The sequence below is a fragment of the Schistocerca cancellata genome, chromosome 2 (assembly GCF_023864275.1).
Source record: "Schistocerca cancellata isolate TAMUIC-IGC-003103 chromosome 2, iqSchCanc2.1, whole genome shotgun sequence".
Classification (NCBI taxonomy): Eukaryota; Metazoa; Arthropoda; class Insecta; order Orthoptera; family Acrididae; genus Schistocerca; species Schistocerca cancellata.
In genome coordinates this window covers 459,539,589-459,554,807 of record NC_064627.1, presented here as the reverse complement: position 1 = coordinate 459,554,807, position 15,219 = coordinate 459,539,589, and the positions used below count along the sequence as shown (strand labels likewise).

Genomic DNA, 15,219 nt, shown 5'->3' with positions numbered 1-15,219 from the left:
GTTAAACGAAAAGCATAACTTTTGTTAAAGCCCTCCGTTATCCATGGACCTTGACGTCGTGGAGTGGCTTGCTTGGGTCCGCTCTCATGTCACCGTTGTTCAAATGGTTTAAATGGCTCTGAGCACTATGGGACTTAACTTCTGAGGTCATCAGTCCCCTAGAACTTAGAACTACTTAAACCTAACTAACCTAAGGACATCACACACACCCATGCCCGAGGCAAGATTCGAACCTGCGACCTAGCGGTAGCGCGGTTCCAGACTGCAGCGCCTAGAACCGCTTGGCCACCCCGGACGGCTCACCGTTGTTGTTCGCTTCGATTATGTTGCAGATGTTTCGTTGGGATGCCTTTTTTAAACATCTTCCACACAGCCCCGATCCCACCCTACGCGATTTCTATATTTCTGGAACCCTGAAGAAAGACATTTTTGGATGTCGATTTCCTTCGGACGAAGAGGTGCACACCTGAATACAACCATCGTCACGTCGCAACCGCAAATATTTTTCCATGTAGGCATTGACACAATGGGATAAGTGAACTAAGAGCTACGCCGATTGCTTTTGAAACGATTGTTTGCTTTATGTTTTCCATCTGTCTCGTTTTCATTTGACTGCTCTTTGTACGATCGTTCGCGACAGTTTACAAACGGTCGGTACACGAAAGGCGGGAAGTAGCTGTGCAGTGTTACAGACTGAGTGAAAAAAATGACGCCTTCATTCAATAAATTTATAGCTGTGGTGCTCACTGTGAAGCGGATGTCCATTAGTGTCGTCTGTCACTGCCGATATCTCTCTTTTCACAAATAAAACAAAGAAGTGCACAGCAAGAATATAATTGTAACAAGGCAAGTGCGTGACCTCGAACGCTCAGACCCGCACGAAAATGTACTTACAATATAAGTCGCTCATCCGAAAAAGAATGGTATGACCCATCACGTAATTAGCGTGGCGTTTGATATTGGACAGTTTGGATGCAAACGTGACGCTGAATGTGAAAAAGCGGCTTTAGTCAGATGTGTATATTGTTCTGTTCCACTTTGCTTTGACCACTTCATTGAAATTCTACACTAGCACTTTGAACACTGAACAACTGTGCAGCACTATCAGATCGGTAGAAAAAGTTTGTTAGTCAGTAAGCGTAATTATTTTAAGCAGAGAGAAATACAGCAATACTTGACGTCATTTGAAAATGTGTCCTGTTGCAACGACATTTTGTTACTTCGTGGTACCAACGTTTCTCTCTCTTAGAGCTTGAATAGGTGACCATTCAAAGGCCTGTCGTTGTAAGACGCACAGTATGAATGCGAATGGCTTATAACAATATTTCTGAGATGAGCAATTTATATTTATCACATTTTCGTGCGGTTCCGAGCGTCCTAGATCACGTATTACCCTTAGAAACCGACAGTAATCAATGTCATGTTACATCTTGATCGATTACACAACGTTATCGCATATCAGTTTAATCCATCACCAGAAATCTGCCAGATAGGAAAGAAATAAACGGAGCAGTTTTAAGAGAAACATACATTTATCATATAATATTGTTGAAACGGTGATGCCTGAGGCCGCAATGCATTGAAGTGGTGTAGTCAGTAAAAATAAAAATCGATCAAGATGGAACAATGCATTAATTAGTGCTTCTGTGGTCGTCGACTTGTATTACGATTCTGTGCTATTTATTGACGATAACTTCTACAAAGACTTCAAGAGCTCTACGTTAGAACAGCGAGGGAACTTAGCATGAATATATAATGGGTATGGACGAAAATATGGGACACCAAAAACAGAAAACGTTACCACCCCCAGCACGGTGCAGGATACCATTTCGTATTCAAAACAGCTCCCAGTCGTCTCGGAACGAATAAACACAGGTCCTCTATGGTTTTCAAGGGACACTTACGCCATACCTCCTGCGAAATAGTGGCAAGTTTAGGTAACGGTGATGGAGATGGGTAGCAATGATGCATTCTTCTCTCCTAAGTAGACCACAAACCTTCAATAATATTTATGTCTCGGGACTATAATCCGTTCATCATAAGAATAAACCCGATGTAAACAAACACAAACGCGGTGATTGGTCAGAAGCCGTAGCACGCATACACTGGTGTTCTTACACACTTGGAAGTAGGTCCTACTTATGTGTTAGATATCTTATTATCAAGTTACGTTAAATGAAACTTTAAGATATTCAAATGTATTAACAGCCACCAACATTTTTCTTAATCACGTTTTAGGTCCGTAGTTTTTATTTCAAAAATCGTGTACAGTCACAGCTTCTGCAGCGTTGTGCCCTGCTTGTCGCGCTGTTAATGTGCAGTATGAAAACGGCTGAGGTTGCTTTCTGTTCCGTAGTAAAACAAGCGCGTGGAGCACGGTTAAAAAGTGCCGAGAAATGGGCTATTCTTAATGTCTTTGATAAATTTACAGAGATTATCGGCTTTGAAGTTTTCCCAGTGTATACTATGCAGTTGACAAAAAACCCATTTTGAACGTATAGCGCAGTCGGTAGCGAATTTGAATGTGAACCGCACGTGGTTATTTGTGAGTTGGCTGTAAACTCCCCCGCATCATTTTTTTCTCATTCAATTTGAAATACCTACATCTCGTCATTATGAAACTCATCATCATTTTTTATGAATAATGCACGTCTTCTTGTTTCCAATTACATATTGGACGCGAAATTGCTGATTCCATTCCAAGTACAAATTCTTAATTATCGATGTTTTATGAAGAATGTTCATAAAAGTTGTTTAAATTAAGAAAACATAACAACTTAATTTTTAAGGCAAAATGGAAAACCTAATTCTCTTTATTTGGACTATGTCCATCGTTTTATACCACAGAGACAATATGAACCCAACAGAACTGATCTGGAGCCAAGTTGCGAGGTTTGGCCTGAGAAGTAACAAGACTGTTAAGCTGCAGGACGTAGTGGAACTAACGCACGCAGCTTTTTCACACCCGAACGCTGGCGGGATATAGAACTGCTCGTTATTAAAAAAGAAGAGAAAATGCTGCGCCTGGTTGGCTTCGTGGGTTCTGTTGTTGATAGGCTCGCTATCAACGTAGCAACGTGACACTTCCAGAACTGAAATATATTTCTCGGATTCGGATGAGGAAGGAGCTAAAAATTACCAGACGACTAACCGTAAGTAATAGGTTCAGTGGCTTCAATATTTAAGTACACAGTGAAATCCTTCAATACTCTCCTCCGTTACACATAGCTTATGAAGAAAAATTATCCTGTGGTTAAGTCAGGAATTTTCATCAGTCTTGTTTCTAATTAAAGTAGTACGTTATCTAGAAACGACAACATGTTGCGCTTTTCGTCTAGTCGTCTAATGAGCGTATTGTGGGAGATTTGCAGTGTATTATTTCATTCTGCTTAAAAACTAAATGATATTAAAAGCTGTATTGCTCCTGTGCTCGTCTCTTTTAACGTGTGAACTGCAGATGGCCAAGTCGCTGCACGCTATCTGTACCATCTGACCGGCCAGCTCTGTCCAAGTTACATGTCCTGTAAAGCTGTTGTCCCTTCTTATCGCTAAGTCGATGTGCGCGTAACGCACAGCACAAAACGTACCCTTATTATCGTACTTGACAGTACTCGAGACAGTTTGGCTGTAGTCCCAAGTGAAACGGAAATCCAATGAGGTTCCAGCAAACGCGGAAGAATACATAGTGCAATGTTTACATCAGGATTATTCTTATGATGAAAGGATTATAGTGGCCAGGTCAGATGTCACACTTCATTCTCGTGCTCACAAAACCAACCCTGGAAGACGCAAGTTGTGTGAAGAATGGCCCTCTCGTCTTGGAACACAATATAACCACTACGGAACAGAGGTTGCGGCACGGAAAGAATCTGATCAGCTAAAATTGTCACGTTACCCTTGGGAGTGATGCGACTTTGCAGAGTGGTCATGGTGTCCATATTTACACCACGATAAGGCTGCCATATCATCACCGATCCCCGGCAATGCTTCACTCTTGGAATGTAAACTCGACCAGAGGTTGGAAATAGTGTGATACAAGACTCATCCGTTCAAATGACTTTCTTCCATTGCTCCATAGTCCAAAAATGGTTCAAATGGCTCTGAGCACTATGGGACTTAACTTCTATGGTCATCAGTCCCCTAGAACTTAGAACTACTTAAACCTAACTAACCTAAGGACATCACACACATCCAAGCCCGAGGCAGGATTCGAACCTGCGACCGCAGCGGTCGCGCGGTTCCAGACTGTACGCCTCTAACCGCTTGGCCACCCCGGCCGGCCCATAGTCCAGGTTTTATGGCACCGCCATCACGTTTTTCTGTTACGAGCGTTTGCATCACTCGTGAATGGTTTTGGAATTCCACTTCATCCTACAACTCCCTGCTCATGGAGCTCCCTTCGTCGCACTCTGCCGGCCGCAGTGGCCGAGCGGTTCTAGGCGCTTCAGTCTGGAACCGCGCTCCTGCTACGGTCGCAGGTTCGAATCCTGCCTCGGGCATGGATGTGTGTGATGTCCTTAGGTTAGATAGGTTTAAGTAGTTCTAAGTCTAGGGGACTGATGACCTCAGATGTTAAGTCCCATAGTGCTCAAAGCTACACTCCTGGAAATTGAAATAAGAACACCGTGAATTCATTGTCCCAGGAAGGGGAAACTTTATTGACACATTCCTGGGGTCAGATACATCACATGATCACACTGACAGAACCACAGGCACATAGACACAGGCAACAGAGCATGCACAATGTCGGCACTAGTACAGTGTATATCCACCTTTCGCAGCAATGCAGGATGCTATTCTCCCATGGAGACGATCGTAGAGATGCTGGATGTAGTCCTGTGGAACGGCTTGCCATGCCATTTCCACCTGGCGCCTCAGTTGGACCAGCGTTCGTGCTGGACGTGCAGACCGCGTGAGACGACGCTTCATCCAGTCCCAAACATGCTCAATGGGGGACAGATCCGGAGATCTTGCTGGCCAGGGTAGTTGACTTACACCTTCTAGAGCACGTTGGGTGGCACGGGATACATGCGGACGTGCATTGTCCTGTTGGAACAGCAAGTTCCCTTGCCGGTCTAGGAATGGTAGAACGATGGGTTCGATGACGGTTTGGATGTACCGTGCACTATTCAGTGTCCCCTCGACGATCACCAGTGGTGTACGGCCAGTGTAGGAGATCGCTCCCCACACCATGATGCCGGGTGTTGGCCCTGTGTGCCTCGGTCGTATGCAGTCCTGATTGTGGCGCTCACCTGCACGGCGCCAAACACGCATACGACCATCATTGGCACCAAGGCAGAAGCGACTCTCATCGCTGAAGACGACACGTCTCCATTCGTCCCTCCATTCACGCCTGTCGCGACACCACTGGAGGCGGGCTGCACGATGTTGGGGCGTGAGCGGAAGACGGCCTAACGGTGTGCGGGACCGTAGCCCAGCTTCATGGAGACGGTTGCGAATGGTCCTCGCCGATACCCCAGGAGCAACATTGTCCCTAATTTGCTGGGAAGTGGCGGTGCGGTCCCCTACGGCACTGCGTAGGATCCTACGGTCTTGGCGTGCATCCGTGCGTCGCTGCGGTCCGGTCCCAGGTCGACGGGCACGTGCACCTTCCGCCGACCACTGGCGACAACATCGATGTACTGTGGAGACCTCACGCCCCACGTGTTGAGCAATTCGGCGGTACGTCCACCCGGCCTCCCGCATGCCCACTATACGCCCTCGCTCAAAGTCCGTCAACTGCACATACGGTTCACGACCACGCTGTCGCGGCATGCTACCAGTGTTAATGACTGCGATGGAGCTCCGTATGCCACGGCAAACTGGCTGACACTGACGGCGGCGGTGCACAAATGCTGCGCAGCTAGCGCCATTCGACGGCCAACACCGCGGTTCCTGGTGTGTCCGCTGTGCCGTGCGTGTGATCATTGCTTGTACAGCCCTCTCGCAATGTCCGGAGCAAGTATGGTGGGTCTGACACACCGGTGTCAATGTGTTCTTTTTTCCATTTCCAGGAGTGTATTTGAACCATTTTTCGTTGTACGCTGATACTGACAGGGTTCGCGAGTGAGACGATCAGTTCAGCAGTGACTTTTGCAGCTGTCGCCATCTTATTTTTCGTCACAATCCTCTTCAATGACTGTCTGTCACGATAACTCAATACACCCTTCCGTCCGCGTCCTGACTTAGAGAATGATGTTTTCCCTCTTTTCAAGTATGCGGCATAAATCTTCGATAGGGTGTCTCTTGAAACACCAAATACTTCGGCTCCCGAGGTTACGGAAGCACACACCTCACGAGCACCAAGAATCTGCCCACGATCGAATTCTCTTACCTCCCACGCAATGTACTCACAAGTACACAGAACACTATTCTGAGCACCACTGATACTTGCAACGCATTGACGACGTTGCATAGGTGCCATTCGTGACCCGCAGAGACCGGATTATATGCATCACAAAAAACCTAAAATATGCATGTAAATATGCTTAAAAATGCACGAAGAGTGGCGAATTATGCAAAATCAGACAATAAAAAACAGGTAGTTACTGCGTGCATTATATCTCAAAGTCAAACCTGTGCATATCAGTTACGAGGAAGAGTGCCGGCCACTCGAAAAGTCGGTACATTTAGAGCGCTGATATAATTTTCTGAATACTTTCTGGTAGTAGTTAGGAGGGGGGCCTTTCTGGGATTATTTTCTAAACATTCGCAAAACGGGGACGCATACCGTGTTTCAACAATTGTTCCTACTGTCGTAGTTAGCAAGCGGACGCGATGCGAGTGACTCGCAGAGAAACAATCGATAGTACACGACCAACGTCGAGGTATATAGCACGTCGAGGGGCACGGTCAAAAACTCCGTAATGTTTTATTTACAAAACAACATCCAATCATCAATTTTTTAAACAGCATTAACTTTTAATTAATACTGTTGTACCAAAGCATCGTTTACAATTTATTTTATATTTTTCTACAATTGCAAACATAAACGACCAAGTACTGTTACGAACGTTCGGTTGTAAGACTGTGTCTTCGATCACTCAAAACATTTTTATAAGCAGAAAAGGACCGTTCTACGTCAACTGAGATAACTAGGCAGTATTTGAATTTGGGTGCTATGTTGGCACTAATTGTTTCTGATAAAAGTGCACCTGTACCATTGATAAAACTATCAATTAGGGACAAGGGTTCAAAGCCTGGGTTATTGTTTAAAATGTTTTCGAACTTTTCTTTACCTTTTCTTGGGAATACCTCCGGCAATGAGGAATTCATTAGAATAATTTTATTCATCAATTGAAAAGATTTATTCAACGTCAAACCTTCAATCTTTTTAATATGTGCAGGTATATGGGAAAGCCGGCGGGGGTGGCCGAGCGGTTCTAGGGGCTTCAGTCCGGAACCGAGCCACCACTACGGTCGCAGGTTCGAATCCTGCCTCGGGCATGGATGTGTTTGATGTCCTTAGGTTAGTTAGGTTTAAGTAGTTCTAAGTCTAGGGGACTGATGACCTCAGATGTTAAGTCCCATAGTGCTCAGAGCCATTTGAACCATTTGAACCACGACACGATGTTTCTTTTTTGGGCGGCATGGCGCAGTACACGTCGTAAACAGGTTCAGCAGTGGACAAGTAAATAGAAAACCAAACTGAAACACTGGACGTGCCGACGCGTACGGTATGACAGCGGATGGGATTGACAGGGGGGGGGGGGGCATTATCATTGACTCTGTCTGCATATTCCTGTTCCTCATCTGTAATGATTTCGCTAGGCAGTGGCCTCTCGGTTAGCGATTGCACACAGTTGTAGGTCGAAGTCAATCTGTGAGACATCGATACTAGATCGACCTAGAGACCGCCCGTATAAACTTTTAAAATATTGTAAACGTAGAGCGAAAATATGCTTCGTCACTATTTTTTAGTTAAAATACGCAATAACCGGTGAAAAGGGGCCAAATATGCATATGCAACATGAAAATGCATATAATCCAATCTCTAGTGATTTGATACAACGGCGCAACCTCCCGGCTTGGCTATCAGTTGTAATTACGTTCAAGCTAGCATTTCTCGCGATGTTTCCATATTTTTGTCCAACTCCTGTAGGTATTCAATAATCGAGCAAGGTATATGAAATGTGTTGCAGGGGATTAAGTGAAAGTCGAAAATAGAAATAAATTTTTGTTGGCGAACTGCTTCTATTGCGTTGAACATTACGTTGTCGGTAACTGTGTAATTCTTATTAGCGCAATACGAGGTGCATTTAAGTTCTAAGGCCTCCGATTTTTTTTCTCCAGACTGGAAAGAGATAGAAACATGCGCATTGTTTCAAAATGAGGCGCGTTGATTGTCAATACGTCCCAGAGATGGCAGCACCGTACGGCAGATGGAATTTTACCGCCAGCGGCGAGAATGAGAACTGTTTTAAATACTTAAAATGGCGACGTTTTCCTTACTTGAACAACGTGCGATCATTCGTTTTCTGAATTTGCGTGGTGTGAAACCAATTGAAATTCATCGACAGTTGAAGGAGACATGTGGTGATGGAGTTATGGATGTATCGAAAGTGCGTTCATGGGTGCGACAGTTTAATGAAGGCAGAACATCGTGTGACAACAAACCGAAACAACCTCGGGCTCGCACAAGCCGGTCTGACGACATGATCGAGAAAGTGGAGAGAATTGTTTTGGGGGATCACCGAATGACTGTTAAACAGATCGCCTCCAGAGTTGGCATTTCTGTGGGTTCTGTGCACACAATCCTGCATGACGACCTGAAAATGCGAAAAGTGTCATCCAGGTGGTTGCCACGAATGCTGACGGACGACCACACGGCTGCCCGTGTGGCATGTTGCCAAGCAATGTTGACGCACAACGACAGCATGAATGGGACTTTCTTTTCGTCGGTTGTGACAATGGATGAGACGCGGATGCCATTTTTCAATCCAGAAACAAAGGGCCAGTCAGCTCAATTTCGGGTAACCGCCAGTGCTGAAAAAATGCTTGTGTGTATGTTCTGGGACAGCGAGGGCATAATCCTTACCCATTGCGTTCCAAAGGGCACTACGGTAACAGTTGCATCCTACGAAAATGTTTTGAAGAACAAATTCCTTCCTGCACTGCAACAAAAACGTCCGGGAAGGGCTGCGCGTGTGCTGTTTCACCAAGACAACGCACCGGCACATCGAGCTAACGTTACGCAAAAGTTTCTTCGTGATAGCAACTTTGAAGTGATTCCTCATCCTCCCTACTCACCTGACCTGGCTCCTAGTGACTTTTGGCTTTTTCCAACAATGAAAGACACTCTCTGTGGCCGCACATTCACCAGCCGTGCTGCTATTGCCTCAGCGATTTTTTCCAGTGGTCAAAACAGACTCCTAAAGAAGCCTTCGCCGCTGCCATGGAATCATGGCGTCAGCGTTGTGAAAAATGTGTACGTCTGCAAGGCGATTACGTCGAGAAGTAACGCCAGTTTCATCGATTTCGGGTGAGCAGTTAATTAGAAAAAAAATCGGAGGCCTTAGAACTTGAATGCACCTCGTAGTAGTATACAGTATTCCATAAGGTATTCTGCTGTATTGCACACAACTAAACTCCATAACGCTGACGTCATTGCAGATCGCAGATACCGCTCTCCTGAATTGCGGAGAATAAGTGTAATAAAAGTTTATTGTGATGTGCGTGCAGGAAGAGGGCGGCGAGGAGAGGAGCGCGTGCGCGGTGTGCGGCGGGCCCGCGCAGGAGGCTTGCGCGCTGTGCGAGCAGACGTCATACTGCGGGCCGCAGCACCAGAGGCAGCACTGGCCGCTGCACCGCGCCGGCTGCTCGCCGCTGCGAGTCGCCACGTCGCCGCAGCTCGGCAGGTCAGCCGCCGGCGGCTGGAGCAGTAGCCGAGCTCTACTCGACTGCAAATAAATGTCTAATAACCTACCAAAACTATAATCAAAATAAGAGGAATGCATAGAAAGCGAAGAAGATTAGAGTTTAGTGTACTGTCAATGTTGAGGTGTTCGTAGACTTAGTACAAGATCGGATTGCCTGACGAAGAAATGAAAATTGGCGGGGGACATTTCAAATTTACCATCGCGGCAGTAGATCTGAAGTTTTAGCGAAACGGGGAAAATCTAAATCGTGATGCTCTGACGGGTATTTAGACCCTTCTTTTGTCCAGTGCGAGTCCAGTGTTTCACACACAGTGCTGTCTCGCTGAATGTTGTTGTTCTTGTGGTCTTCAGTCCAGAGACTGGTCTGATGCAGCTCTCCATGCTATTCTATCCTGTGCAAGCTGCTTCATCTCCCAGTACCTACTGCAACTTACATCCTTCTGAATCTGTTTAGTGTATTCGTCTCTTGGTCTCCCTCTACGATTTTTACCCTCCACGCTACCCTCCAATACTAAATTGGTGATCCTTTGATGCCTCAGAATATGCCCTACCAACCGATCTCTTCTTCTAGTCAAGCTGTGCCACAAACTCCTCTTCTGCCCAATATTATTCAATATCTCCTCATTAGTTATGTGATCTACCCATGTAATCTTCAGCATTCTTCTGTAGCACCACATTTCGAAAGCTTCTGTTCTCTTCTTGTCTAAACTATTTATCGTCCACGCTTCACTTCCATAAATGGCTACATTCCATACAAATACTTTCAGAAACGACTTCCTGACACTTAAATCTATACTCGATGTTAACAAATTTCTCTTCTTCTGAAACGCTTTCCTCGCCATTGTCAGTCTACATTTTATATCCTCTCTACATCGACCATCATCAGTTATTTTGCTCCCCAAATAGCAAAACTCATTTACTACTTTAAGCGTCTCATTTCCTAATCAAATTCCCGCAGCATCACCCGATTTAATTCAACTACATTCCATTATCCTCGTTTTGCTTTTGTTGATGTCCACCTTATATCCTCCTTTCAAGACACTGTCCATTCCGTTCAACTGCTCTTCCAAGTCCTTTGCTGTCTCTGACAGAATTACAATATCCTCGCTGAATGTAACGGATATAAATACACTACTCCGCTACCCTTCGCGCAGTGCACTTCGTCTGCCACTTTTGCTTTATTGTCTTCCGATATATTTAGGTGGAAACAATATATTGGTTGACTCTTCTAGAAACGTACGCACAGCACCTCTCTGTATCGTCTGCCACGGGAATCGGACGAGCAACTTACTAAACGAGTTCGCGAGGAGATGTCCGGGTCTTCTTTGAATCTTCTCTGTCTTGTCTATCACTCTCCACCCAGTAAGGGTCTCCACCTGTGAAGCAGTACTCAAGTACTGGTGGAAAAAGAGTTTCATAAGGCACCTCTTTCGTAGCTGCACACATATTTTCAAATATTGACTTAGAACAATTTATACACGACTGTGCTTAAACTGACACACAATATTTTTTAGCGCAACGCAATCTGACTTTCAGAAATCCCTACAAAGAAATGGCCCTGACTAACATTAACCTGTACCTTTCACAAATCACTTACCTCACAAAAATCTTCGTTACTCAAGCTACTGCAATACAGCGAGCGCCACTACTGCCAGCTAAATAAAAGATTCAAACTACGGAAGTCACTAACTACTGATAGGGATAGTTAGCAAATGAAAGATTTTAATAGAGAACAAACAATGTATTTACCTTAATAGTCATAATATATATAGCAGTTCATAATATCCAGTATAACAAATATCAAAACTCCGCCATCTCTCTCCCCACATCCACCACTGCTGGCGGCTCACCTCCAACTGCGCAACGCTACGCGCTGTTCACATCCAGCTGCCGCTGCCCAACACTACAATGGCAGACAACAATGCAAACTAGCCACAGACTGCACACAGCACAGCCAGTGATTTTCATACAGAGCGCTACGTAACGTTGCCAATAAGAAAACATAAACAGCCTACTTACAATATTTAATGGGTCTGATCGTTTCTACTGGTTCTCTGCAAGCGTGTTAACCTACGCCTATTTACACACAAAACGTTATATTTGTACATGTCGAGCGTTAACTACTAATCCCAACACCAAGCGTAGATCCTCCATTTCGCAACAGTTTTCTAGCACTGCGACTCATCTCCACACAGCAGTGTAATCTATCAACAGCGTCACGGAGCGTCATCCACTGGGTGATTTATATACGCTGCCTGACAAGAATGTGAAGCACCCACAAGACATGATCGGACGGCAATGTAACTCTGTACATGTACACACCATCGATGTGAACGTAAATGATTAGAACTGCAATTCTCCGTGATAGGGAGAACGGCTACCAGAGTGCATTAATGTTCTTCGAGTTTAATGTTGTGAAACGCCTGCTAAACCCACTGGGCAGAACAGGTGATTAGGATTGTGGAAAGGGCCAAATAAGGTTGGGGTCAGTTACACCTTAAAATTGTAATTTATTGTAATTTAATAACACCTTTAAACCAATAGGGCACATCACCGAACCTTTAGAACTACGAATTTCAAAAAGCAATTCTTTCACCGCTGAAGGCCTCCAAACAAGAAATCTTAAAAATCAACAAGATAAAAATGCAGTTAAAATAGTAAATTTTATATATGTATATATAAAAACAGCACTCAGAAGCCCCCAGGAAGGTCGGTCGCCCTCGTTCACTTAGGTGAGACAGGTGGTGAACCCAAGTTCGCTTGACCCGTCGGAACCCAACCAGGGACAGCCACGCACCGATCGACAAAACGACCTGCTTGCCATCAATCGGTACATGAGAACCCAAACACGAAAGGTTACGAATGTAATTATCCACAATGAAATATGTATTAGCTGTCAAAACTACACACCATGTTGGACAGCGACAACAGGTGAGGAAAGGTCGCTGCCTAAAATTACGTTAGTGGCCAGGGCAGGTAGCGGGAACACTAACGGCCACAAGGTAGAAAATTCCGCTGGTACACTTGAATTTGAAATACGATAATATAGTTAACTTCACCCAAAAGAAACACTACCTGAATTTACGTCAGTAGCCAGGACAGGTAACCAAAACACTAACGGCCACAAGGCAGAAAATTCCACTAGTGCACTCGAATTGTAGTAAACTAATATAGTTAATTGAACCGCATGGCAGCTAAATTTCAGCAATAGAAACACTCGGTGTCGCTCACAGGAAAACCTCCCCAACAGCGAACCACCGAAACGAACCGCACAACATGAATGGACGTGGCTTGGGTAGTTGAAGCCGGCCGCGGTGGCCGAGCGGTTTTAGGCGCTTCAGTCCGGAACCGCGCGACTGCTACGGTCGCAGGTTCGAATCCTGCCTCGGGCATGGATGTGTGTGACGTTCTTAGGTTAGTTATGTTTAAGTAGTTCTAGGACTGATGACCTCAGTCCCATAGTGCTCAAAGCCATTTGGACCATTTGGGCAGTTGAAACCACTACTCAACTTTGACGTCCTGGGTCGGTGAACCACGAAGCTCGTAGTGATCGGACAGCTCCACACGCGCTCCGACGCTGCGCAGGGACCGCCAGCAGACTCTGCCGACTGCTCGGCGCGGAGATAACTTCCCTGGTCCGCAGCAACCGACCGACTTCTCTCAAAATGCCGACAACATCTAAAATAGTCGTCAGTGGAAGTAAAGCCAACTACACACACAACCTGACAAACACTTCCATGAAGACCTGAACGATACCCAACACTAACTAAACACACACGAAGACAATTCGCGAGTCGATGCACACACACACAGAGCCGACTCATGAACGATCGGCGAGCCAAAACGCGTCGTCCGGTAGGACGACCGACCGACGATCCACCAAGACAGTGGCCCGGCTCAAGTGATGCGTGGCGGCAATGGTCGGGTGAGCCATGTCGACGCAGACCTCACTGCTGCTCCAACCCGACTGCACTAGTGCCGCATTGCAACTCCCCGACTGGCAGGTCCGGACTGCGCTCCAGGCGCGTTAAAACTGGCTGGCCGACCCGAACTCGTGACCCGAACTGGCTTACGACAGACAACGACCAGGAAGTAATAGAAGTCGAGCAAAGATACTACGAGAGGGGATATATCGATACGCCGGTCACAGTCAGGCAAAGCAGCAACTCAGTGACAGTAGTAATTTAAATTAACGTAGTGAGGTGGAAGTACGTTAAAAACAGGGTGTAAAATACATGATGGCGGGAACACGAGCCACGCACGGCTCATGTTGTTAATAGGGCTACTAGGATACGTAAGGGATATTAAAAGCATCGGATGCTGAATGACCATTGTGAAAGATACGGAGATGCCGTGTACTCGTATAATACAGCGTAATCAGAACCTGAGAGAGTCTGAATGGGGTCTCATTGCGAGCCTCCGTTTGGCCGACTAGTCAAATAGTGCAGCATCCATATTTGTAGATCATTCGGATATTACACTGACTTGAAGTTGGACTGCATGGGAACGTGAGAGCAGACATATTCATCGTCAAGGTTCCGGTCAACCACACCTGAGCACCACAAGGGACAACTGCCGTACTGTGCACCACCACAAGGGACAACTGCCGTACTGTCCACCACCCACATCGTAACACGTTCACATCTGCGTCTTCCATCCGAGAACAACTACAGTACTCCCTGCAACTTACGGTGTCATCTTGCAGCGTTAGTCGGGGACTAGCATCGGCCAGGCTACGAAATTACCATCCCATGCGTAAGCTGTCATTTGCAGTAGTGCCGCGACTGGCGAGCGTGGACTGCTGGTGAATGGCGCCATACTGCGTTTAGCGGTGAATCGTGGTGTTCCACAATCCCGGATGACCATCTTTGACGGCCAGCCCCTGTGGCCGAGCTGTTCTAGGCGCTTCAGTCCGGAACCGCGCTGCTGCTACGGTCGCAGGTTCGAATCTTGCCTCGGGCATGGATGTGTGTGATGTCGTTAGGTTAGTTAGGTTTAAGTAGTTCTAAGTCTAGGGGACTGATGACCTCAGATGTTAAGTCCCATAGTGCTCAGAGCCATTTCAACCATTTTGACGAATATAACAGCAACCTGGGAGGAGGTCACATTCTTTCAACGCTTTGGAGAGGCGCAGCGGCGCCATGGTATGGGGAGCCATCGCGTATGACTTCAGGTCACGGCTGTAAGTGACAGAGGGATCTCTGCGGACAGAACTGTATGCAGGGACATCCTGCATCCTCGGGTGTTGTCCCTCATCCGACAGTATCGTGGTGTTATTTTCCAACAGGATAACGCTCGTCCCCATATCTCATCTGTATGAGCCGTCTGCGTGATGTTGAGG

The 15,219-nt window shown here is 46.1% G+C and overlaps 1 protein-coding gene across 1 annotated transcript in view; it reads left to right on the top strand.

The window, feature by feature from the left end:
- LOC126155127 (SET domain-containing protein SmydA-8-like) overlaps positions 1-15,219 on the top strand; it is a 128,536-nt gene that overhangs the window by 34,692 nt on the left and 78,625 nt on the right. Inside the window, exon 2 of the mRNA XM_049916209.1 lies at positions 9,682-9,857. Within this exon, the coding sequence (XP_049772166.1) occupies positions 9,682-9,857 (176 nt within the window). The remainder of the gene's footprint in view (positions 1-9,681; positions 9,858-15,219) is intronic.